Here is a 26,000-nt window from a genome sequence, read left to right on the forward strand (position 1 = left end):
TACAGAAGAGTAGATATAAAGAAATACCAAGCTCTCAAATGGATTTCAGAAGGGAAGACACACAGGTATAAAATGAGGTAGAAAGAGCAATTTACTCATGCCACCTCAGAAAACACAGAAGGTCTCCTAGACTAGATGACCAAATGAAATGACAACAATGAAAACACACAGATTAGCATAAAATTAAAACACAAATAATAAACATAGGCAAAGAGCCAAGAATTTATCTTGCTCCTCTCATATAAACTATATTTCAGGGGAAACAAATATTTGACGAAGAAAAGTTCTTTACTTGGGATTGACAATATATACACTAATATGTATAAAATAGATAACTAATAAAAAAAAAACTTCTCTATAAGAATTCCAGCTAATAAATGCATAAGGAATGATGATTAAAATGAAATAAGGGATGAAGGCAACGATTCTCAGTGGCTGCAAAAATCATTAGGTGAGTGGCCAATGAAGAACTTTTAATGGGCAGATTAGGCTGACAAACATCAAAACCCTGATCAAACTTAATATCACAAAAAGAGAGACAACCAGAATGTTTTCTGCCTTCAGATGTGATATAACAGGAAGTACAAAGTGTCACGTATGAAGTATTCACATGGAACCTGAATCTAATCAAGTCTGTAAATCTAGGGGAATTGCCTGGCGGTCCAGTGGTTAGGACTCCACGTTTCCACTGCAGGGGACATGGGTTCAACCCCTGGTTGGGGAACTAAGATCTCACCTGCCACATGGCAAGGCCAAAAAAAAAAAGTCGGTAAATCTAACTCGAACTTTTTAAGAAATATGGATGACAGCAAATGTATTAAATGATACCATGAGAAAACAATAAGCCAAATTCAAAACATGGTATGTTCCACAAGACAAATGACCTTTTGACAAACAGCCTTTTTTTTTTTTAAAAAAAGGGAAAGGAGTGGACAGTACTGCTCAAGATTAAAAGAATATCAGAGACATAACAATCAAATGTAAAGTATGGACCTTAGTTGGATCCATATTCAAATAAACCAGTTATACAATTTTTTAAATAATTGGGAAAATTTGCATGCGGATTGGTACTGTGGTATGAGAGTTAATTTTGTGTAAGACAGCACTGTGGCTACATCTTGTGTTTAAGTGTTTTAAACAGTTAGAGATGCATACTAAGGTACTGACAGGGGAAACAGTATGTCTGCTTTAAAAATACTCCAGGAAAAAAAGTCGCCAGAAGATACTTCAAATAATACCAGCAAAACACTGATAAAAGAAGGTAGGTGATGGGGACACTGAGGGTTCATTATTTACTTCTGTGTCTGTTATTTTATTGTGAAATTTGTTTCAAACTAACAAGAACAAAAGGGCAATAACAAATAAAAGATGCAAGAAGAAACCAAAGTTACCATTTGCATGACTGAAAGCATTCTAGAGTGTTTTCTAAATAAAGCTGCCTTGATTTACATATGCCCCTACAAACAGAAAAACAAAGAACCAAATTATACAGGATTTAAAGTACTATAAGAGTAGAAAGAACAAAGAAGTAGGACTTCAGGAAAAATACATTTCAACATAAACTAACTACTTGATCTTGGTCAAGCTGCTCAACCTCTCAATTCTGTTTATTCATATTAAAATGGAGTTAACTCTCCCCTGACAAGATTAGGACATTTTTAATTACTTAAGATTGCAAGTGCTCTCCTCATTTCATTCACTAATTCAAAAACTATTTAGGGAACAGCTATCATGTAGCACATACATAATAAACATAAGATAGTGTTAGTGTAAGTGACTAAAAATGGATTGAAATGAGTAATCAAATTTCAACTCAATCTAATTTAAACTTACCATAAGGGCTAAAAAAGTCACACGTTTTCAGAGAGGCTTCATAATTAGTAACAAGCTCCTGGATTATAGAAATCTGTTAAAGAAACATAGTTTTAAAATTTTTAAATATTTTATGAAGGTATTTTTATTTACTATGGATTAAATTAGATTTGGAAGCAATATACAGCTTATTTCAGTACAATAAATTAACTATAAATTGGGGTGTCTGCTTTTCCCCACTCCCTGTGTTGGGGGAAAATGAGAAAAACAGAAAACGTACTGCTCTCTTTATTAATAGTAAAACAGAATCTCATTAATTTCTCATCTCAATAAATATCAATAGTTTCAGGTTTTGATGGACAAATCATCACTAGTTACCACACACTCCTTTTTTTCTTTTTGGCCAAAGAACACACCTGTATAATTTATTATTATTAACAATTTATTTGCCTTTTGCTTCCCATTGTTACAGGGTGAAGTTGTAAGCCATTATATATTCAGATTTTCTAAAATGTCACTCATTACAAAAAAGTCAAGTGAAATAATCTAAATTATACAGTGAGTTGATGGAAGAAGTTAAGTAAACTAACTAGATGTTTAAACTACCTTGGTTTTTAGTGATCATTTTGATAGATTTTCATTCCAATGCTGCACTTAGGTAGGACTGAAATGTTATACACTACACTGTAAACATGCTATGCCCTGAAAGTGCAAAGGAAAAGTGACATGAATTAGAAGTGTCAGGGGAAAAAAAGTAGCTTCTATGCATGGTTTGTTTTAAATGTCTGTTGATGTTACCTGTTCAAAATGAGTTAGAAAGTATAACCACCTTATCTGTGAACTTCAGAAAAACAAAGGTCAAAAGTAAAGAAAAACCATTAAAACTTTTAACAGTATGTGACCAATACAGTATTATTTTAAAACCATCCCACTGACAGCAGTCAAAAAAACAAAAAAGATCAAATTAAAACACTTATCAGGCTTACATATCTTTCTGACAAGAATGTTGCATTGAAGGGCATAAGTCTCTTAGATAGAAGGGCCATAAGGAATAGGTGGGACAGTACACATTAAAAGTGGGGGAAAATATGTAAGTAACATATAAAAAACAGAACATGAAAAGAATTTACACACATTATGACTTCACTAAAACATATATGTATAGAGACATACTCATTGGAAATATGACCAAATGGATTAGGGTAGTAGAATACGAGGACACTCTTTTAAAACACAATAATGCTGTATTATTTTAATAAGATTTTTAAAGCAAAGACTGTTTAAAAAGAATGGTTATTAAAATGTGAATAGACCTATAACTAGTAAGGAGATTGAACCAGAAATCAAAAACCTACCAGAGAACAAACATATGGATACCAAGGGCGGAAGGGGAAGTGGGTGAATTGGGAAACTGGGATTGACATATATACACTGCTATGTATAAAACAGATTAACTAATGAGAACCTACTGTATAGTACAGGGAACTCTACTCAATGCTCTGTGGTGACGTAAATGGGAAGGAAATCCAAAAAAGAGGGGATAATGTATTCATATAGCTGATTCACTTCGCTGTACAACAGAAACAAACACAACATTGTAAAGCAACTATACTCCAATAAAAATTATTTTAAAAAACAAACAAACAAAAAACCTACCAACAAAGAACAGCCCTAGACCCAATGGCTTCAATGGTGAATGCTACCCAACATTTTAAAAACTAATACCAAACAAACTCTGCCAAAAAATCAAAAGGAAGGGAACACTTCCAAACTCATTCTGAGGCCAGCATTACTCATACCAAAGCCAGACCAAAACACCACAAGAAAACTACTGACCAACACCCCTGATGAATATGGATGCAAAATCCTCAACAAAATACTAGCAAACATGCCTCAGCAGCATATTAAAAGGATTATACACCATGACCAAGAGGAATTTATTCCTGGAATGCAAGGATGGTTTAACATAAAAATTGATCAATATAACTTGCCACAGCAACAAAAGGAAGGAAAAATACCCACATGATTATCTCAATTGCTGCAGAAAAAGTATGTGACAAAATTCACCACCCTTTCCTTATAAAAACATTCACCAAACTATGCATAGAAGGAAACTATCTCAATATAATGAATGCCAAATATGAAAAACCCACAATGAACATCATACTTAATGGTGAGAGACTGAAAACACTTTCACTATGATCAAGAATAAGGCAAGGATGCCTGCTTTCATCACATCTACTCATCACAGTACTGGAAGTTCTATTGCTGGAAGGCAAGAAAAAGAAATAAAAGGTATTCAAATAGTAAAGAAAGAAATAAAATTATCTCTGCAGATGATATGATCTTACTAGTAGAAAACCCTAGTGATTTCACAAAAAAACCTGTTAGAATAAATGAACTCAGCAAAGCAGCAAGATACAAAAAGTCAATACACAAAAATCAGCTGCACTTTTACACACATGAACAATCTGAAAAGGAAATTACTAAAGCGATTTCATTCACAACAGCATCAAAAAGAATAAAATACTTAGAAATTAACTTAACCAAGGAAGTGAAAAACTTGTACAATGAAAACTGTAAAACATTGATGAAAAAAATTAAAGATGACACAAATAAATGGAAACACATCCCATATTCATGAATTGGAAAAATTAATATTATTAAAATATCAATACTACCCAGAGATCTATAAATTCAACATTATCTCCATCAAAATCCAAATGCCTTTTTTTTTTTTTGCAGAAATAGAAAAGCCCATCCTAAAATTAACATGGAATCTCAAAGAACCCCAAAGAGCCAAAACAATCTTAAAAAAGAACAAAACCAAGAGGACTCACTCCTGATTTCAAAACTTACTACAAAGTTACTGTAATCAAAACAGTGTGGTACTGGCTTAAAGTCAGATGTAGAGACTAATGGAATAGAACACAGAGTCCAGAAATAAACCCTCGCATATATGGTCAAATGATTTTTGACAAGGGTGTCAAGACCAATCATTGGAGAAACAGAAGTCTTTTCAACAAATGGTATCGGGAAAACTGGATATCCACATGCAAAAGAATGCAGGTGAACCCTTACCTAATACCAGGTACAAAAATTAACTCAAAATGGATCAAGGACCTAAATGTAAGACCTAAAACAATAAAACTCTTAAAAGAAAACATAGGACAAAAACTTCACAATATTAGATTTGGCAATGATTTCTTGGATATGACACCAAAGGCACAGGTAACAAAAGAAAAAACTGACAAATTGGACTTCATGAAAATTAAAAAATTTGTACACCAAGATGCCATCCATAGAGTAAAAAGGCAACCCACGGAATGGGAGAAAATATTTGCAAATCATGTATCTGATAAGAGGTTAATATCCAAAACATATGGAGAACTAAAATTCAACAACAAAAATCCAATTCAGAAATGTGTGATAGGGCTTCCTTGGTGGCGCAGTGGTTGAGTCCGCCTGCCAGTGCAGGGGAGGCGGGTTCGTGCCCTGGTCCGGGAAGATCCCACATGCCGTGGAGCAGCTAGGCCCGTGAGCCATGGCCACTGAGCCTGCGCGTCCGGGGCCTGTGCTCTGCAATGGGAGAGCCCACAACAGTGAGAGGCCCACATACCGCAAAAAAAAAAAAAACTGTTTGATAAAATACTTGAATAAACATTTCTCCAAAGATATACAAATAGGGCTTCCCTGGTGGCGCAGTGGTTGAGAATCCGCCTGCTGATGCAGGGGACACGGGTTCATGCCCCGGTCCGGGAAGATCCCACATGCCGCGGAGCGGCTGGGCCCGTGAGCCATGGCGGCTGAGCCTGCGCGTCCGGAGCCTGTGCTCCGCAACGGGAGAGGCCACGACAGTGAGAGGCCCGCGTACCACAAAAAAAAAAAAAAAAAAAAAAAAAAAAAAAAAAAAGATATACAAATAGCCAGTAAGCACATGAAAAGATGTGCAACATCACTAGTCATTAAGGAAATGCAAATCAAAACTACAATGAGATGCTACCTCACACCCAAGAGGATGGCTACCTTAAAACAAAACAGAAAACAACTATAGACAAGGATGTGAAAAAAATTGCAACCCTAGTACACTGCTGGTGGAAAATGGTACAACTGCTATGGAAAACAATATGGCAGTTCCTCAAAAAATTAAAAATACAACTACCAATTCCACTTCTGACTATATATCCAAAAGAACTGAAAGCAGATCTCTAAGAAATATCTGTACATCCATGTTCATATCATTGTTCATAATAGTCAAAACGTGGAAGCAACCCAAGTGTCCATGGATGGAAGAATGGATGAGCAAATGTGGTATAGACATACAATGGGATATTATGAAGCTTTGAAAAGGAAATTCTGAAATGTGCTACAACATGGACGAACCTTGAGGACATTACGCTAAGGGAAATCACCTAGTCACAGAAAGACAATTACTGCATGATTCCACTTATATGAGCTACTTAGAGGTGTCAAAATCATAAAGACATAAAGTATAATGGTTGCTGCCGGGGGCTAGAGGGAGGCAAAAACAGAAAGTTATTGTTTAACGGGTACACAGTTTCAGTTATACAAGATGAAAAGAGTTATGGGGATGGATGGTGGTGATGGGTGTACAAAAATGTGAATGTAGTTAATACCACTAAACAGTACACTTAAAAATGGTCAACATGGTAAATCTTATGTTAAGTGTATTTTGTTGCAATAAAACAACAACAACAAAAAGGTGGTTCTAAAAGTGCAATCCTCAGACCATTAATATCATAAATGTCAGCATTAGCATCACCTGGTAGTTTGTTAGAGATGCAAATTTTTGACCAAACCCCAAATTTATAGAATCAGAAACTGAGTCTAGCAATGCTTTCAGCAAGCCGCCAGATAATTCTGATATACCCTAAAATTTGAGAACTGATTTTTTAAAATGCTGCAATAAGACTATCACTACAAAGCAAAATAAAAACTAACAGGAATTTTTACGGACTTGCCTGGTGGTGCAGTGGTTAAGAATCCGCCTCCCAATGCAAGGGACACAGATTCGATCCCTGGTCCAGGAATATCCCACATGCTGCAGAGCAACTAAGGCCGTGTGCCACAACTACTGAGCCTGCACTCTAGAGCCCGCGAGCCACAACTACTGAGCCCGCGTGCCACAACTACTGAAGCCCACACGCCTAGACCCCGTGCCCCGCAACAAGAGAAGCCACCGCAATGAGAAGCCCACGCACCGCAACGAAGAGCAGCCCCCGCTCGCCACAACTAGAGAAAGCCTGTGCGCAGCAACGAAGACCCAACACAACCAAAAATAAATATATATATATATTTATTTATTTATTAAAAAAAAAAGTAATAGGCATTTTTAACCCACCAGGATCAATCTCACTGAGAGTATGTGTAACTTAAAAAACGTTCAGGCTTAGAAATTCAGTACTCAATTTATGGAAGCAAATAGTTTTCCATGAACTTACACTGCCATCTACTGGCAGTTACTAAAACCACAGCTAGAGCTTTAAATAAGGGTGTACCTTTCCATCTCTAGGGTGAAATAAATTTTTAAAATCAGTTTTAATCATTTTAAAAAGTACAACAAAATATATATTGAAGTTACGCATAATTCTTCATAAAGAAGTGTAAAATACTACTGAATAAAATAGAATCTCCAGCTTCAGAACTTCAAAACAAGATTTAATTGAGGAAATAAATCAAGGTAATGGAAAGTTCACATGAAATGTCCTAAATAAAAAAACTGCAGAAAACACTGTCCTTCCTGGTTTATCAGGCGTATTTAATGAATCTAAAAAATGTATATTATAATCACTCACTCAGTAATTAAGTGAACAATTCAATTTTCCAAACTTGTCTATGAAAGTTAGTCTAAGGAGTTTTACTAAGGTATAAAGGACCCATTTTACTTCAAGTTTACTTACCATTTATATTTCAATAATACTGTATAGACCTACTAGAGCATGGACTTGAGGACATGGGGAGGGGGAAGGGTAAGCTGTGACGAAGTGAGAGAGTGGCAGGGACATATATGCACTACCAAATGTAAATTAGATAGCTAGTGGGAAGCTGCCGCATAGCACAGGGAGATCACCTCTGTGCTTTGTGACCATGAGAGAGGTGGGATAGGGAGGGTGGGAGGGAGGGAGACGCAAGAGGGAAGAGATATGGGAACATATGTATATGTATAACTGATTCACTTTGTTGTAAAGGAGAAACTAACACACTGTTGTAAAACAGTTATACTCCAATAAAGATGTTAAAAAAAATAATAATACTGTATAACTGTACATTCAATTATATAATTGTATACTGTATAACTATATTCAATTATACAATATAACTGCATATTCAACTCCTTTCTTGCAAAACAACATGTAATGGCTATTCTTGAAAATAGCTATCTGCCGCTGCCAATTAAAATCAAGAAAGCCAATCCACTTGTTAGGTATCTAAGATCACAATAAAACTTTAAGCCTCAAAATAGACGGCTTAAATTATACAGTCAAAATTTTTTATGAACTGAAAAAGTTTCCAAGTTCAACCACCTTCTCCTGATTTAAATATTTTCTTCTAACAGTTATACTTTGACCAGGATTGAAAAAGCTTTGTTTTGCTAACAAAATCTAACCTGGGCAAATGTTGTGACTATTGTAGATAATTTCCTAAATTACTGCCCTTATCCAGCTTTTCTCATGTATGAGTTAAAAGAATTCTTTACTAACCTTAAAGACAAAGCCCTATAAACCACATCTGATACACAATTTTTCACAATATAAATACAGATCCCATTTAAAATGTTACTGTAACATGAAAGGCACTGAAACTGTCTTTTCGGATTTTTTTTTTTTTAACCCAAATTAGAAAACTAGGCACAATAGTTTATCAGCAAGGACCAAAACTGTTGGATTAATTTCTAATAAATGTACAATTAACAGTGACAATTTTGGTTCCAAAGGAGCTAGCTAGAGATAAGTTGTCCAAGAACTATGACACTAAAATGAAACTAGGTACCTTCTTGCAAAGATGAGGTGTGATGGGTGGGGATGGTGAGAGAACGACCAGTTCTTGAAAACCCTCTCTGAACCAAGCACTTTACAAACTTTATCATTTAATTAAAGAACACAGCAACTCCTTAAGTATTATCTTCCCCAACTTTATGATCCAGAAACAGATTCAGGTAGTTGCTCAAGCAAATGTGTGATGGAGTCAGGATTCCAAACCAGACCTGATTCCAAAGCAATGCTCCTTTCCCTATACCAGCATTTCCCAAAGAGTGGTGCCCATGCTGGAACATGAGATGATTACAGCTAATTCACCAACTGAAACTTTTTAAGTTAGATTTTAATTTTATGTGTTTTATAAAAATGATACTAGCATAAATCTGTGGTTTTACGAAAAACAAAAAAAAAGTAATCAAATTTACTGAAAAATATTTTAAAAAATAACACTTATAGGTGGTATGTAGATTTGGCAAAAATTGTGAAGGGGATTAGTAAATGTCAGCAGACATTATACTATACTGTGATACCTTCCTAGGTATTGGAATACCTAGGAAAAGTATTAGATTGGCCAAAAAGTTTGTTTGGGTTTTTCTGTAAGATGTTACGGAAAAACCTGAAAGAACTTTCTGGCCAACCTAATACTTACTTTTATTTTCTTCTCTCAAAATTTAACTGTTTTTAAACAAAGAAAAAATGAATTCATGAACATCATTACAATTACCATTACCTGTTGATCAGCATGTCTGAAAAATACTAACTCTGATACTGTTACCACTGCAAATAATGTCTTCTAGAATTTTTAAAGATAGAACTGTTATTGACTCATTTTTTTCCTTTTTGTGAGAAATCCAGGATTCTCACAAAGAAACATTCTTAATGTAGTCCTTAGACTACATTACTTAGAGCATCTAAGAAAAAAAATTCCTTATATTGCCCTGAAATACTAATCAAACTCTTGCTTTCCTTGCCAATTATTCCCCTATATCCCCTTCTGAAACACCTAGTTTTCCAAAAGTATATATGAAATGAAGCATTTTTAGAATCATTTTGCTTGACTATTAACTGTGAAGCCATTTTTACAATGATAACAGAATTCTAATATTTTTATAATGCTGTTTAGCTTCATTTTTTTCCTAACTTACCTTCACAATTACAGTTAGGTAGTAAACAGATATAAAACTCAAATTTTATACCTGCCTGAGTTAATTAAAAATAAAGAAAGAACCAAAGATACCTTACAGATAATATATTCCAGGATCAAAATCTAGTTTACCCACCACCTCCACCAACAAATTATAGTTGTTTCCCACTAACAACAGCCAAACAATTTAGTACTTCCCGTAGAAATATTCCAATGAAGTTCATGATGGTTCTCTTTCTTCACTGAACAGGCCAAGTTTTTTGTAACTCTTTGGGCCTACAGTCACCAGTTTCTAAAGGGCACACATACCTCTACACGTTCTCTAACTGAATGAGGATCTTGGAATATTTTCATAGTATGGGCAGATTTAACACCAAAAAAATGTCCTCTGGGAAACGGCCTACCTCCCCTTCCTGTGTATGGACAGCCATCACTTTTTGTTGAGACATCTATGCTTCATCCAGTCAGTCTCATCAAGTACTCAATTTCCATGTTCTTACTCATATTCACTGCACCTGTGCACTGATGTCCAGCTTCAATGGAATCAAATGCACTGTAAAAACCCACACAAACCTTGATGATTCACTGCCTTCACTCAATAGTCTGACACAGTGAATAGCTACAGAACAAAACTGCAAAGTACTTTCCATTATAGGTGAAAATGGAAGCCCAGAATTAATTTCCACCTCTTAGTTAGGGTCATTCTGGTTTCTTTTAAAACACTAAAACAATTTTTTTTAATGTATATACTGTAGCCTTGACAGTTGAACTAAAATTAAATAAAAACTGATTTTACTCAGTATCTTTCTGTGCAAATATAGATCTTTATCCTTAGAAAAAACATTTTTCTCATCGATTAAATCTGCAAAGTAAAAAAAAATACAGAACACTAAGCACATGTTAGGAAAAAAAAACTGGAAAAAGATGAGCAAATTAAACCTAAAACCAGCATAAGTAAGGGTATAATAAAGATTAGATTTGGGAACTAATAAAATAGAAAAGGGGGGGTGGGGAAATCAACAAATCCAAAACTTGGCCTTCGGAAAAGATTGACAAAAGTGCCAAACCTTTAGTTAGACTGACCAAGAAAAAGACTCAAGTTATTAAAACTAAAAATTAAAGAAGAGACATTACTTACTACTGACTGAAAATGAAATGATTATAAAGGAATAGGATGAACATATATTCCAATACCGGATAACTTAAATGGACAAATTTCTAGAAACACAAATTTCAGAAACCAAATAAGAAGAAACAGAAGATATAAATAGACCAATAACAAGTAAAGAGTTTCAACAGGTAATCAAAAACGACCCACAAAGAAAAGTCCAGGCCCAGATAGTTTCACTGGTAAATCCTACCAGATATTTAATACCAATACCAATTTTCACATACTTTTCAAAAAAAAAAAAAAAAAAAAAAACAAACAAAACAGGAGAGAACACTTCCCAACTCATTATAAGGCCATTATTACCCTGATATCAAAACCAGACAAAGATATCACAAGAAAACTACAGTCCAGTATCTGTTAGAAATATAGATGCAAAAATCCTTAATAAAATACCAGCAAATTGAACATAGCAACATATATAAAGAATTACACATCACAACCAAGTGGGATTTATCCCACTAATGCAAGGTTGTTTAACCTCTGAAAATCAATTAATGTAATACACAATATTAACAGAATAAAAACAATAAACACATGATCGTCTCAATAGACAAAGAAAAACCATTTGACTCAATCCAACACCCTTTCACAATAAAAATGCTCAACAAACTAGGAGTAGGAGGGAACTTCCTCAACCTTATGAAGGGCATATACAAAAAAATCCATAGTTAACACAATATTTAATGGAGAAAGACTAGATGCTTTCCCACTGAGATCAAGAACAAAACAAAAATGTCAATTCTCATCATTTCTATTCAACACTGACTGGAGGTTCTCTAGACAGGGCAATTAGTCAAGAAAATAAATAAAAAGGATACAAACTGGAAAGGAAGAAATAAAACTTTCTATTTGCAGATGACAGAAATTCATTACACCAACTGTAACAACTAATAAACAAGTTCATCAAGGTTACAGAATATAAGAACAATATACAAAAATCTACTGTATTTTATATACTAGCAATAAAAAAACCCTGAAAACTAAATTTAAGAAAATAATTCCAATCCAAAGAACCCAAAAACACTAATCCAAAAAGATAGATGCACCCCTATGTTCACTGCAGGATTATTTACAATAGCCAAAATATGGAAACAACTTAGATGTCCATCAATGGATGAATGGATAGAGATGTGGTGTATATATACAATGGACTATTTACTCAGCCATAATGAAGTCTTGCCATTTGCAACAACATGGATGGACCTCGACAGTATTATGCTAAGTGAAATAAATCAGTCAGAGACAAATGTCACATGATTGCATTCATATGTGGAATCTTTAAAAAAATTTAAAAAAACAAAATAAAACAAAAACAAACTCAGACACAGAAAACAGATTAGTGGTTACCAGAGGGGAAGGTGGTTGGGGGTGGGTGTGAAATGGGTGAAGGCGGGGCGGGGGGGGTCAACTGTATGGTGATGGATGGTAACTAGGCTTGTAGTGGTGAACAATTTATGGTGTACACCGATGTCAAATTATAATTGGCCCTATATAAGTTTCAGGATGTACACCTGAAACTATATAATAAAAAAAGAAAGAAAATACTTCCATCTAGCATAGCATAAAAAAAATAAAATACTTAGGAATAACTCTAACAAAAGATGTATAAGACTTATAAACTGAAAACGACAAAAAAATTGTTGAAAGAAATTAAAGACAATCTAAATAAATGGAAAATTTCCAATGTTCATAGACTGAAAGACTTAATAGTGTTAAGATGGAAATACTTCCCAAAGCTATCTACAGATTCAACGCAATCCCTATAAAATCCCAGCTGGCTTCTTTGTAGAAGCTGAAAAACTGATCCTAAAATTCAAATGGAAATAAAATAAATCTTTAATGGCCAAAAGAATATTAAAAAAAAAAAAACTAGGAAGATTCACACTTCCTAATTTCAAAATTTACCCCAAAGCTACAGTAATCAAGACAGTGTGATACTAGCCTAAGGACAGACATAGAGATCAGTGGAACAGAAATGAGAGTCCAGAAATGAACCCTCACATTTATGATCAATTTACTTTCAACAAGGCTATCAAGACTTTCAATGGAAAAAAAAAACAAATGGTGCTGGGAAACTGGACAAACACATGCAAAAGAATGAAGCGGGCTCCCACCTCACACCATATACAAAAATGAACGCAAAATGAATCAAAGACTTTAATGTAAGAACCAAAAGTATAAAACTCTTAGAAGTAAATATGTGTAAATCTTCATGACCCCGAATTTGGAAATAGGTTTCTTATATACAACACAAAAGCACAAGCAACACAAGGGAAAAAAGATTAAATGGGCTTCATCAAGACACTTTTAAGAAAGTGAAAAGACAATCCACAGAATGGTAGAAAATATTTTCAAATCACATGTCTGATAAGAAACTTGTACCTAGAATATATTTTAAAACTTACAACTAATAATGAAGAGACAAATAACCCAATTGGAAACTGGGAGAAGAACCTGAACTGACGTTTCTCCAGGGAAGATATACAAATGGCCAACAAGCACCTGAAATAATGCTCAAAATAATCAGTCATCAAGGAAATGCAAACGAAAACCACAAGGAGATACCATTTCACACCCACTAGGATGGCCATAATCAAATATCATATAATAACAAGTGGATTGTTGGTGAGGATGTATAGAAATCAGAATCCTTATACACTGCTTGTGGGAATGTAAAATGGTGAAGGTACTTTGGAAAAGAGTCTGACAGTTTTTAAAAAGTTTAAACATAGAGTTACCATTCGACCTAGCAATTCCACTCCTGGGTATATGCACCCAAGAGAAATGAAAACATGTACATGCAAAAACTTGTACACAAATGTTCACAACATTATTCATACCAAAAGGTACAAACAACCAAAATGTCCATCAACTGATAGATAAAATGTAGTATAGCCATACAACGGGACATTATTTGGACATAAAAGGGGATGAAGTACTCATGTTACCACATAGGTGAAAATATTTATGCTAAGTATAAGAAGCTAGAGAAAAAAAGGCCACATATTGTTTGATTCTGTTTGTATGAAATACCCAGAATAGGCAAATCCATAAACAGAAAGTAGACTAGTGGCTGCCTGATTGGGGGAGTGCGGCGGGCAGATATGAATGGGGTTTCTTTTTCGGGTGATGAAAATTTTCTAAAATCACTGTGGTGATGGTTGCAAAACTCTGAATATACTAAAAATCAGTGAATTTGTAAACTTCAAATAGGTCAATTTTATTGTATGTGAACTGCATCTCAATAAAGCTATTAACAGAACAACAAAGATACTGGGGGTCAGCTGCTGACCTAGTGGTAGAGGTCAAGGACACTGCCAAATATCCTGTGACGCACAGGACAGCCCCTAGAATTACGCAGCCCAACACGTTGGTGACGCAGTTCTTTGCTGTGGGGGGGCTGTCCTGTGCACTGAAGAGTGTTCAGCAGCGTCCCCGGGCTCCACCCACATTAGGTATCAGTAGCACACCCACCAGGCTGACAACCAAAACATCTCCAGACATTGCAGAATGTCCCCGGGGAGGGGACAAAATTCCCTCCCCCGCCCCACCTTGAGAAGCACTGCTCAAGAGGAAGAGGACTTTCCAAACTGTTTCTAAAACAATAGGTGAACTTCCACAATAGAAATAAAGATCAGCAAATCTGGTTACATTAAATTTTAGCTTTTTTACATTTTTTAAAAAAATCTCATTAGAAAAGCAAACATAAGAAAAGAAAATATTTAACACTGCCTAATGCTGGTGAGGGCACAGTGAACCTTTCACACACTTTGGTAGTGGCGATACAAATTGATGTTTACAAGAATAACAAAATGTTCATACTTTTTACCCATTAATTTATTCTGAGAATTTATGAGACAAAAATCCTAAGTACAGCTATGTGTACAAAGATATACTTTTTTAACTGCAAAAACTTTGAAAATCAAAGTTCAGTTGGAGGTATGATTTTGATAAAAGACTATGCTGTCATTAAAAAGAAGTTAATGAAGACTGCACAATAACACATTAAGTGCTTGTGAAATTGCTGGGGGGAAAAAAACAAAATATTTATGGTCAAAATTCACAATTTAAAATGCTGGAGACATTTTTTAAATACTTTTTGACACTTGTACTATATCCTAAGCTAACTTCAAAAGATAATTTTATTTTCATGGTACCTGACATGGATTATTCTTTAAGACTTGGAAGTTTACAAAACTATAATTGTTTATCAGCCTTAACCTCTTTGAAATGCTTCGAGAGTTAAAATGCAGCCCTTACCTAAAAACAGGACTCACTGCTGATTAGAAATATGCAAATTTTAAAATGCCCTCTTGAGTTATCACAAATATGTGATCAAAATGATTTGAGAAGGATTTCCCATACTTGTACATTTTTTCTCACTATACTAAGTTCTGACAACTTAAACTCAATTTTCTGCAGTTTAATTCAATTCTCAAAAACACATGGTAAACATTCCTGTTGCGTGCTCAAAGATTAACACTATGTCAAAGGTTCGCATACAGATGAATGCATTCTCACCTTTAAAAATGCAATTTCCAAGCTTTATAAAATAAAATACCAACAAATGCTTAACACCTTTAAGATGGTAATTTTGGATCAATATTGGGGGGATTTATTTTTTTAAGTCTATACCTCTTATGAAAACTGAGAAAGCCAGTGAAAGCCTAGTGATAGCTTAAGAGGAACAAATTCTGTAAGGAATTCTGTAAGGAACAAATTCTGTCTTCAGTATTTGCTGTAAGACAGTGTTACAAAAGCACTACTCTATTCTCATTCACATACATGTTCTTTATTATTTCCGACATTTTACCTCATCTTTCTTCTCTGTCACCCTTGCCTAAATGAGTAAGAGAAGAATTTTGGCAAATGCTAATTTAAATAACCTACAAAAATTACTGGTAGGCACTGCTACATGTTTTCATATGAATCAATCACTATCAAAAAAAAATCAAAAGAAAAAAATCAATTGCAGAAAAAAATAGCAGTACCATTGCAATCAAATAAAGCATACTACAGACATTAAATAATTGTTAAGTTTTGTTTGTTCGTTTGTTTTAATGTAAATGACACTTTTCCCTAGTCGAGTACTATAGGTCTCTTTCCCGAAGTGGGGATCTGCCCAGTCGGCAAGGAGACCGGATGCACCAATGGTAGGAACAGAGTACAGAAGTTCTGTTAGTCATCCTCAGCCACTCCCCTCTAGATATTATCAGTTGTCCCTTTTAGTTTATGAAACCTGCTGCCAAAGGAAGAAAGTGTCAATCAGTTATACCTAACACTGACTTTTTTCAATATTTTATTATTCACATTACTAATTTATAAATAATTATGGGTCAAAACTAAATAAACATTAAGTGATATAGGTTTAACTAAAAATATTTTAGCATTTCTAATAAAATCTTTTCCTTATCCACTAGTAACTTCCAAAAACTGATTACAGAAAAGAACACAAGATTTTAGACCTTAAGAAATAAGAAGCAATGCTTGGAAATATAACTATTTTCTATTAACTTTTAATTTTCTAATTATCTCTCTAATATAAAACCAAGTCTATTTCCTAATTTTAAAAAGCAGAAAGTGATTCTCTTCATTCGAAAACTAGCTAAAACTACATTAAAATGTAGCCTATTAGTTAAAACTAACAGCACCAAATGACATTTTACTGTTGCAGTAACAATTTTCCATGCTCTAACTTTAAAAGCAAGCATAAGGAATTTAAAAATCCACACTCATACCATAATATAATAGATAATTAATCATGAAATAGTTAAATATAGACCTCTGGTGACAACAGGTCAAACTTAAAATCCCACTACAAAAGTATACCCATTAAAAACAACAACCTTTACTTAAGTGCTTTTATAAACCCTTTACTCAGTAAATTTCAGATTGACATTTCCTTTGATACTACTTATAGTACATGCATACAATTTCAGTTCATCTATTATTAGACTAAGGTGCACACTATTACTAGAATAGAGAAAATAATTGAATCATAGCATATTATTTACATGGAAATCTTTCTGTAATAATTAAGTTAATAAAAAGACTACAGCAAATTGAATAAAGACCAAATTTTACCTTTTCTGTATTGTAATATAAAGATTTCAAAGTAGTAAACAAGGGTGGGCAGCCTTTACTGAAGTTAACCCTCAGGAACTTATCCATTAGTTCTCTAAATTTTTCACCTAGAAACAAAAGTGTACTTTGTTATACTTCGACTGATGCAAACAGTTTGCAAAATTATTTCATAAATAAAGATAAAACTCCTTCAGAAACAATGATTTTCCTATCCAATGTTTAAACCCAAAAAGTCAGTCAGCATTATTTGTTACCGCCAAAAAGCATAACACCAAATATCTCGGTTCGGTTGGCAAGTGTATTTTCCCTAGATGCAGATTCAAAATATCTTCAAGGAACACTTCAAAAGATAGGTAAACAAAATGACTGTGCAGCTTTGAGGAAAAGTAACCTACTATCTATTCTGAATACAGTCCCCATAGGAAATACCTTTCCTAATCTCACTGACAAGCAGAGGCTCAATCCTACTATCTCAATCCTACATCTCAGAAGGCACTCTGCAAACTATATAAGGATTCTACTGTAACCAGCACTATATTTAAGTAGCAGTCAAAATATCTTTTTAAATGCTAACACGGTATTTACAAATGTTTTCCGAATCAACTAGTGATGTATTTCAACAGTCATTCATTCCACAATCATCTATCAAGCACCTACTATGTGCCAGGCATTGCTCTAGGTATCCAGGATATAGCCGTGATTAAAACAAAAAAATTTTTTTAAATTCTGCCCTCATGGAAATTATTAACATTCTAGTGGGTGAGATAGACAATAAGTAAAATAACATCCATAAGGCATCAGACAGAGCCCTGAGGCATGCTAACATTAGAATTAAATAAATACCCTATTTGTAACATCAAGTAAATAAATCTCCTACTACTGCTAAACCCTTACCAAAAAGTTTCAGTGTCACTTTTTAAAAGCAGAAAAAATTGAAAAAAATTAATTTTAAATACAAAAGCTCTAACTTTTTGACAATAAGGGTTAATATGTAAGGACATGGATTTGCCCACTCAAAAGAAAAAAAAAAGATACATATATGTCATGAATGTTTTAAGCTGAAGTAAGACTAATGAAATGACCTTTCTTAAGGTTTCTTTATGAATCACATTTTACCAAAATACTCAACAACCCAAGTGGTTATTTTTATTTGTTGTGACTGACACTATTGAACAAAACATGCATACTCAACATATTACAGATGTCATAAATATTAAGGGGAGAAATTTAAATTTTATTGAGTGAAAATTTTATCTAATATAAAAACAGGTTCAACATTTGTTACCTCAACTTACTACGAAGACTGTTTTCAGATGATCTCTAATCTTTATAACAGAGGAAGTGCTGGAAAGATGTGATCTCTAAAACTACTTTTGAATTTTAAGGAAGTAATCATGTATATTCAACCCAGAGTGGTATTTTGTGTTCCCTGGGTATACTTTGTATATAATCTTTTGAAAACCACAGATTATCAAGACTACACAAAATTTCACTCTGGGTTAAATACACATCATTACTTCCTTAAAAATCAAAAAGTTTCAGAGATCAAATCTTTCCAGCACTTCCTCTGATATAAAGCAAAGGTTAACAGTATTGTGGCAGGCAGTCAGAGATGTTGTTGCTTACTTCGTGTATGACACTGTCCACTAAAAACCTCAATTTCTCCACTGTAAGATGACAGTACCACCAGCCTCAAGAGTACTCTTTCATGACTCACACAGGATGAAAAGTATACAGCATAAGCACACAGTAACCACTCAATAAATGTTGTCTATCATTTACACCTTGACATCTGATAGCTATTGTATTTCTATAGTTAAGAATGTTTTCCACATTTGCTATCATTTACTGAGAAAACATGCATTTTATCTTCATGTCAGAGGCTACTCTGAACTCCTCTTCAACTTTCTCAATCTATTTAGATCATACTGGCAATTTTACTTAAAAGACAATGTCCTCAGCTCTCAAGTATCCACTATATTGAAAGCCTCTTCTCCCCTTAAACTTTTATTTCAACTGTGCAGCTAGCTATGATAAAGAATGAGGAAGGTCTTATATACTGATATAGGACTGAATTCCAGATACAGAGTTAAGTGAAAAAGGAAAACAAGGTGCAGAACAATCTATGTTACTTTTGTACAAAAGGCGGGGGGAAAAGGAAAACTATACATAAACCCTCAAACACATACTTTTGCTTGTATGTGCACAATGTATTTCTGGAAGAGTTAAACCATCTACTAGTAAAAATGGCTACCTCTGGGGAAGTAAACTTGGTGGCCAGAGGACAGAGACACAGAAAAGACTTTTGAGTTAAAACCTGTTTTGCACCCTTTTATTCAGAACTGTATGAATACACTGTCTAAACCAGAAGCCTATACACAGCTACTCAACTGCTCAGTCACACACTATATCCCAAAATTACTTACTATTTACCCATCTCATAATTTTTTTCTTTACATATAAGAAAAACTGTTTCACAAAAATAAATAACCTCCCTTCTTCCTAACTATTTTAAAATGATTCTTTAGTACCCCCATAGTCTTTCCTTTAGGGGGAATAAAAAGCTATCAATCATTATGTGCCTGACTCAGCCATAAAAAGGAACAAAACTGTGTCATTTGTAGAGACATGGATGGATCTAGAGACTGTCATACAGAGTGAAGTAAGTCAGAAAGAGAAAAACAAATATCGTATATTAATGCATATATGTGAAACCTAGAAAAATGGTACAGATGAACAGCTTTGCAGGGCAGAAATAGAGACACAGATGTAGAGAACAAACATATGGACACCAAGGGGGAAAAGTGGGGAAGGGCTGGTGGTGGTGGGATGAACTGGGAGACTGGGATTGACATATATACACTAATATGTATAAAATGCATAACTGATAAGAACCTGATGTATAAAAAAATAAATAAATTTCTAAAATTAAAAAAAAAATCATTATGTGCCTGTTTAGCACTGCAGCTTGTAAAACAAGTTATCTGACTACAGAGATGCTATGCTAATTCTTCACTAGATGTAGTACAGATTCACATAAAAACTGATATCCCAAAAACCACCGCTAAAATAATGAACATAAACAGCAAGATCAGACTGTATCTGATAACCTGGGAATTTACTCTAAATAATGGTGCATGTTTTCACTACAAAAAAGAAATGATAATCATGTGACCTAATGGAGGTGTTAGCTAACACTACAGTGATAATAATATTGGAATATGTAAATGTATCAATCAATACATCATACACCTTAAACTTACACATTGTATGTCAACTATATCTCAATAAAAACTAAAAACAATCCAATGAAACAAAAATAAAATAGGAGCAAAATGTGATTAGCATTCTCGTTTAATACTCTGGATTATCTCCTTCCCTCTTTCTCACTCCTTGGCCAGTGAAGACTAATAGATCACGATGAATTAAACTAGTTATTTTGAAAAGCACTGTTTTCACAGCACTTAACATTTCAGGCTGTTGGAGAATCTCCCCAGGACTCTGGCTGTTCACTAATCTGTAGGTAATAAACATTTTTATCTAAAAACCAGTAAGCCTTTTTCAAAACTTGCATTCTCAAGTTCCATCATGTTTCTTGAAAAAGATCTTATTGCCTTTAATAATGCTAAGATACCTTTCTTATTACACATAAAAATATTTCTAAACAGGCAAAAAAACTTCATGAAGTATTCAGCTGTTGCACAGGTACAATTAAGTAGTTGCACAATTTTATATATGGTCCCCAGAGCTTTGTAAATACATGTTAGAACCGCAAATGATGCTGACCTTGAAGCCCAAGCCGTCGAGACCCCTCAACTGAGGCCTAGCTTGTAAAAAGATCCTTTTGGCATTTCAAAGACAATGTCCTAGAGGGTCCAGAATGATTCCACTTTAACTCAAATCACACTTTACATTCAACAACTGGTTCCAGGTTATCTTTCAGTAAAAATATACTTCCTACCTTATACACAAAAGGCCACCTATGGTATGATTCCAATTATACAAAATGTCCAAAACCAGCGAGTCCACAGGCACAGAAAGTTAGGTTAGTGGTGGCCTGGTGCAGGGGTTGGGGGCTGGGAGTGACTGCTAATGGCCATGAGTTTTCTTTTCGGAGTGACGAAAATTTCCTGAAACCAGGGAGTGATGATGGTTGTGCAACTCCCTAAGCACGTTAAAACACTGAGTTGCACACTTTAAAAAGTGAATTTTATGGTATGTGAGTTATATTTCAACAGGCTGTTATTTTTTTTTAAAAGGTAATACAGAAATATGAGCTCGAGCATCTTCCAGAAAACGCTTTTACTAGGGAAATGCTCCTCTCTGCACAGTACATCCCACCTTGGAAATTCACAACTCATATACTGAAAGTTCTAGGAAGTCCTGCAGAAGCCTGATTGTTGTGTTTAACCAAAAGTTTCCCAAATTCATTTGACTGAAGAACATCTCAGTACACAGGCATCCTCCTCACCAAGCCTACTAACATCCACTGGGACTTAATGTTCCCTGGAAAACATTAGGAAATCTGCCTACTTCACGAAGCCAAAACAAAACAGGGAGGATCAGAATACTATTCATCATTTACATAAATGAAAGGCACTATTTATTTATTTTTAAATAAATTTGTATCTACTGCCTAATCCAGTACACTTCTAAGAGGTATTTCATGTATTTTTAAAGTCAGTCAAATAAAAAGCTTTTAATTTCCATTAATCTTTTGATAAAAAGAAAATAACACAATTATTTAAACAAATATTTCCATTGTAAATGAGAATTCATTAGAAAATATACTCCCCCCCTCGCCCCATGCCTAGAATAGAGATTTTTAAGTTATATTAGCATTCTAGGGTCTGACTTGTATCAAAAGACATGCCAGAAGTCCCAATAAATAATTCATAATATATAAAACTTACAACTAAAAATAAAAGATGACTTTAAGAAAAAGGCACAATTTTGCATAAAATCATCAACAAAGTCACTAACTGAAGAGCTAATATACTCTTTACCTCCTATAAGCTCAATAACAAATGAGTTCAGCTACATGCTACAACTCAGATCAAGGTCATGAATATACTATTGTTCAATAGAAGCAAATCATAGAATACACACCACAGTGCTCCAATTTACATAAAATACAAAAGCAGGGTTTTGTTTTTATTTCTAGGGATACAAAATACATGGAGCTCTACAAAAACAATAGCATGATAAAAGGCAAATTTCAAGAATGCAATCAACTCTGAGGAAAGAGGGTCTTGCACAGCACTGGTGATATTCTTTAACACTGCGGTGGGCAAAAAGAGCTCACAACTCTTTCTTTGAATTTATGTCCTAAAAAGAAGATCTAGAATGTCAAAACTTCTACCACTTAAATCACAATACCTCACATATAATTTGTCATCAATTCTAAGGAATTTAATTTACCTTCTAAATATGCTGTTTACTCTTTAAAGTCACATAAGAAAAACAATTTTATATAAATAACTTCTGACACTTAAAACCAACATAAAGCTAACAATGTAAATACTCTTAACAACATATGCATAACAAATAAATAACTGATCACTCCCACCCCCCCCCAAGACTGGTGTAGATGTAAACTCTATTCCAGAAACAAGGCTTTAAAATGTGAATGGTGTTGAGTAATTTCAACAAGTAATTATTAGTGTTACAAAAGATATCCTAATATTACCTGGGACAAGATTCAAAGGTAATCTTCTAGGTGAAATTGCTCTGGGGTGCTGCTTACTAATTTCTTCATAAATTTGAAGCCTCTCTTCTAAAGTGCCTATTATCAGTAAATATGCGTCAGATTCAAAGCATCAAAACTTTTATCTATGATAAAATGCTAATAAACTTTAAAAATTATGTTATAAATTAAAAATCACATTATCAATATTAAAGCTGCTCTCAATTTTTGTAAGAATGACATTAAAAACTGTGGCAATGAAATAATCATTAAATCACCATTTTAAACCCAAAGTCCAGAGAAAACCAAAATTTCACCACAACAGATTCTATATCCAACTCAAATCATATACACACAAGACAGACTCAAGATACACTGCACTTCTCTGATATTCCTGCATGCACAACCCACGAAAAAGAAAATGTTCCTTTATAACATATCTTACATAAATCCTCTAACCCAATATAACCCACATAAACCCAACAAAAGTCTATGACGCCTATTGATAGGCTTAAAGAAGCAATAGTTTTAGGGTCATGAATGCAATATTTTAAAAGATGAACTAAGTTTCTAAGGAGGTTTGACACTTAAAATCTTCAATGAAACTCTATTACAAAGAACTCCATTAGTTCATATCCCTGTCCAGGTACCAAAAGAAAGAACCCCATGAGAACAGACTTTTAAAGTGGCAATTACTTCTCCCAAATATTGTGATACAAAATATACTTCTAACAGAAAGTTATATCTTCCCTGTCAAGACCAACCTAATTTTATAGTACTAAATACAGGATATATATGTAAACTACATTAACAATCTGCAGAATCGGATCTGGGTCTAGTTTATTATTCTAAAATAATATCCTGCATAATTTACAAAGGGAGATTACATGCATTATTTTACATAAGCAATAAGATAATTTACAGCAGAATTTTTAAGAAAAAGCAAACCCATTTTTAAACTATAAGGTTCTAGGTGGATTTTAATTCAGACCACAGAAATATAATTATTATAAAAATAACCCTTGGTGCTAGCAATCAAGCCACCGTAAATGTAGTGTTCAGTATCAAGATTATAAACACAGCATTTAAAAAGTAAAGTCCGATCTTGTTTAGACTCCTTCCTTCCTCCGATAATACATTTTGGAGCTCCAATGTGGTTGAATTTTAAAAACTGGGATATGTGAAAAATTATTTTCATGTTCTGTTAATGATTTGGAGACGTCATGAAATATTAAGGACCCTTATACTAAAATTTACAAGGAGCCTATTGCATATTTTTAAAAAGCAGTTCTCATATTTATACCTAATCTTAGAGAATGAGACGAACTATGAGTATAAAAAGCATTTTCCCACTAACCCAGATAAAACAAGTCTTACACATGTAGTTAACATTAAGACAAAAACCAAACCATTTCAATGCCCTCTTTGAAATCACAAGTTGGAGCTCCAGAACCTACCATGGGGGAGAAAAGGTCCTAAGGAACCTAAAAAAATAGTTTTATAATCAATATATTTTATAGTAAGCATGGATCCTGATATATGGAACATATTACATTTATATTACTAAAGCAGTTAAGTGATTAACATGCCGGTAACTGGTAGTTTAAAGAAAAATCAGTTATCTCACATTTCCAACCTTCAGACACATGACTTTTGTCCTGTTTTTTTTTTTTTAAAAAGACAGACTTGATCTAATCAATATTTTAATTTTCATTATTTTCTTAAAAACAATTATTCAAGGAACTTTTTAAAAATAATTTGTGATATAAAATTTTAAATACACACAGAAAACCTGGATTCATGTATACAAGTGATTAAGACACAACAAACAAATTTTTCTCATAGCTCTTCCTACTATAAATGAATATGGGTAGCTACCTACTTACCATACTTTTTAAATTTAAAAATTCTGCTGTTTCAACATCTTCGAGTTTCATAATTATTTCATATTAGTTTCATAATTATTTCAGCCATATACTTACCCATGACTAAATATGATTTTAGCAATATTAAAGATATTTAATTATGAGAATATTAGGGAAAATTTAGAATAATATTCTAGATTTCTGAAAAGGGTCAAGGTTATCAAATTTCAAAAGAAGATGTATACAATTTATTCTACACAAATTAGCCTAGCTTGAAAGTAAAAGAACAGCTTTTATGCTGATGCTATATACAATGTACTCTCAGCAACATTTCTTTGGCCCAATTCTTATTCTTAGAGATTGACAGTAACAGTCCTCTAATTCTTTAAAAATACTAAATAATTATGACATTTCCCAGAAAGGGAATGCCCATTTTCTTCCCCACCACTCTAGTCAGTGTAAATTGGTAACATTTTAATGGATCAAGAAATCTAAAATAATCTGTAAGCATTTATCACTTAAATATAAATATGTGAATTCATTTTCACTACCATGTTTAACCTGTAATCTTCCTAAATGGAAACATGAATGCTAAAACTAAAAATATGCATCCTCAAATATTCTTACAACTTTATTTTTTTTTTTTTTTTACTATACTTCAAACACTAGCTAAGGGCTTCCCTGGTGGCACAGTGGTTGGGAATCCACCTGCCAATGCAGGGGACACGGGTTCGAGCCCTGGTCCGGGAAGATCCCACATGCCACGGAGCAACTAAGCCTGTGCGCCACAACTACCGAAGCCCGCACGCCTAGAGTCCGTGCTCCGCAACAAGAGAAGCCCCTGCTCACCTCAACTAGAGAAAAAGCCCACGCGCAGCAACGAAGACCCAGCGCAGCCAAAAATAAATAATTAAAAAAAAAAAAAAACACTAGCTAAGAGAAGGTAGGAGAAAAATCATTACATACTAAGTTGTAGAGCTTTTTCCAAGCCTTCATAATAACACCAATTTTCTGCATTCCGATCAATCAAGTTTTTGAATACTTCACTCGCTTCTTTTAATCGTCCCAATTTCAACAGCATTTCCCCTAAAATTAAGTTTAAATGTCACATTCATTTTGCTTAAACATTAAATACCTTTCTAATCCCAGAGATATCACTAAGCATTATTAGTATAATAGATGTTTATGAAAGACAACTGTATGGTGCTTCCCTTTAGGGCTTGTTGCAGTTTAAATAACT

At 34.0% G+C, this 26,000-nt stretch overlaps 1 protein-coding gene across 4 annotated transcripts in view; it reads right to left on the reverse strand.

The window, feature by feature from the left end:
* The window catches only part of NAA16 (N-alpha-acetyltransferase 16, NatA auxiliary subunit), a 66,936-nt gene that overhangs the window by 21,832 nt on the left and 19,104 nt on the right, over positions 1–26,000 (reverse strand). For 3 of the 4 annotated variants that reach the window (XM_024125973.3, XM_007112320.4, XM_007112321.4), the window contains 4 exons: positions 25,727–25,846; positions 22,899–22,994; positions 17,210–17,316; positions 1,834–1,906 (listed from right to left, as the gene is read on the reverse strand). In XM_024125973.3, coding sequence (XP_023981741.1) covers positions 1,834–1,906; positions 17,210–17,316; positions 22,899–22,994; positions 25,727–25,846 — 396 coding nt within the window. The remainder of the gene's footprint in view (positions 1–1,833; positions 1,907–17,209; positions 17,317–22,898; positions 22,995–25,726; positions 25,847–26,000) is intronic. The other variant, XM_055089458.1, reaches the window with a different exon arrangement.

The sequence above is a fragment of the Physeter macrocephalus genome, chromosome 13 (genome assembly GCF_002837175.3).
Source record: "Physeter macrocephalus isolate SW-GA chromosome 13, ASM283717v5, whole genome shotgun sequence".
Taxonomy (NCBI): domain Eukaryota; kingdom Metazoa; phylum Chordata; class Mammalia; order Artiodactyla; family Physeteridae; genus Physeter; species Physeter macrocephalus.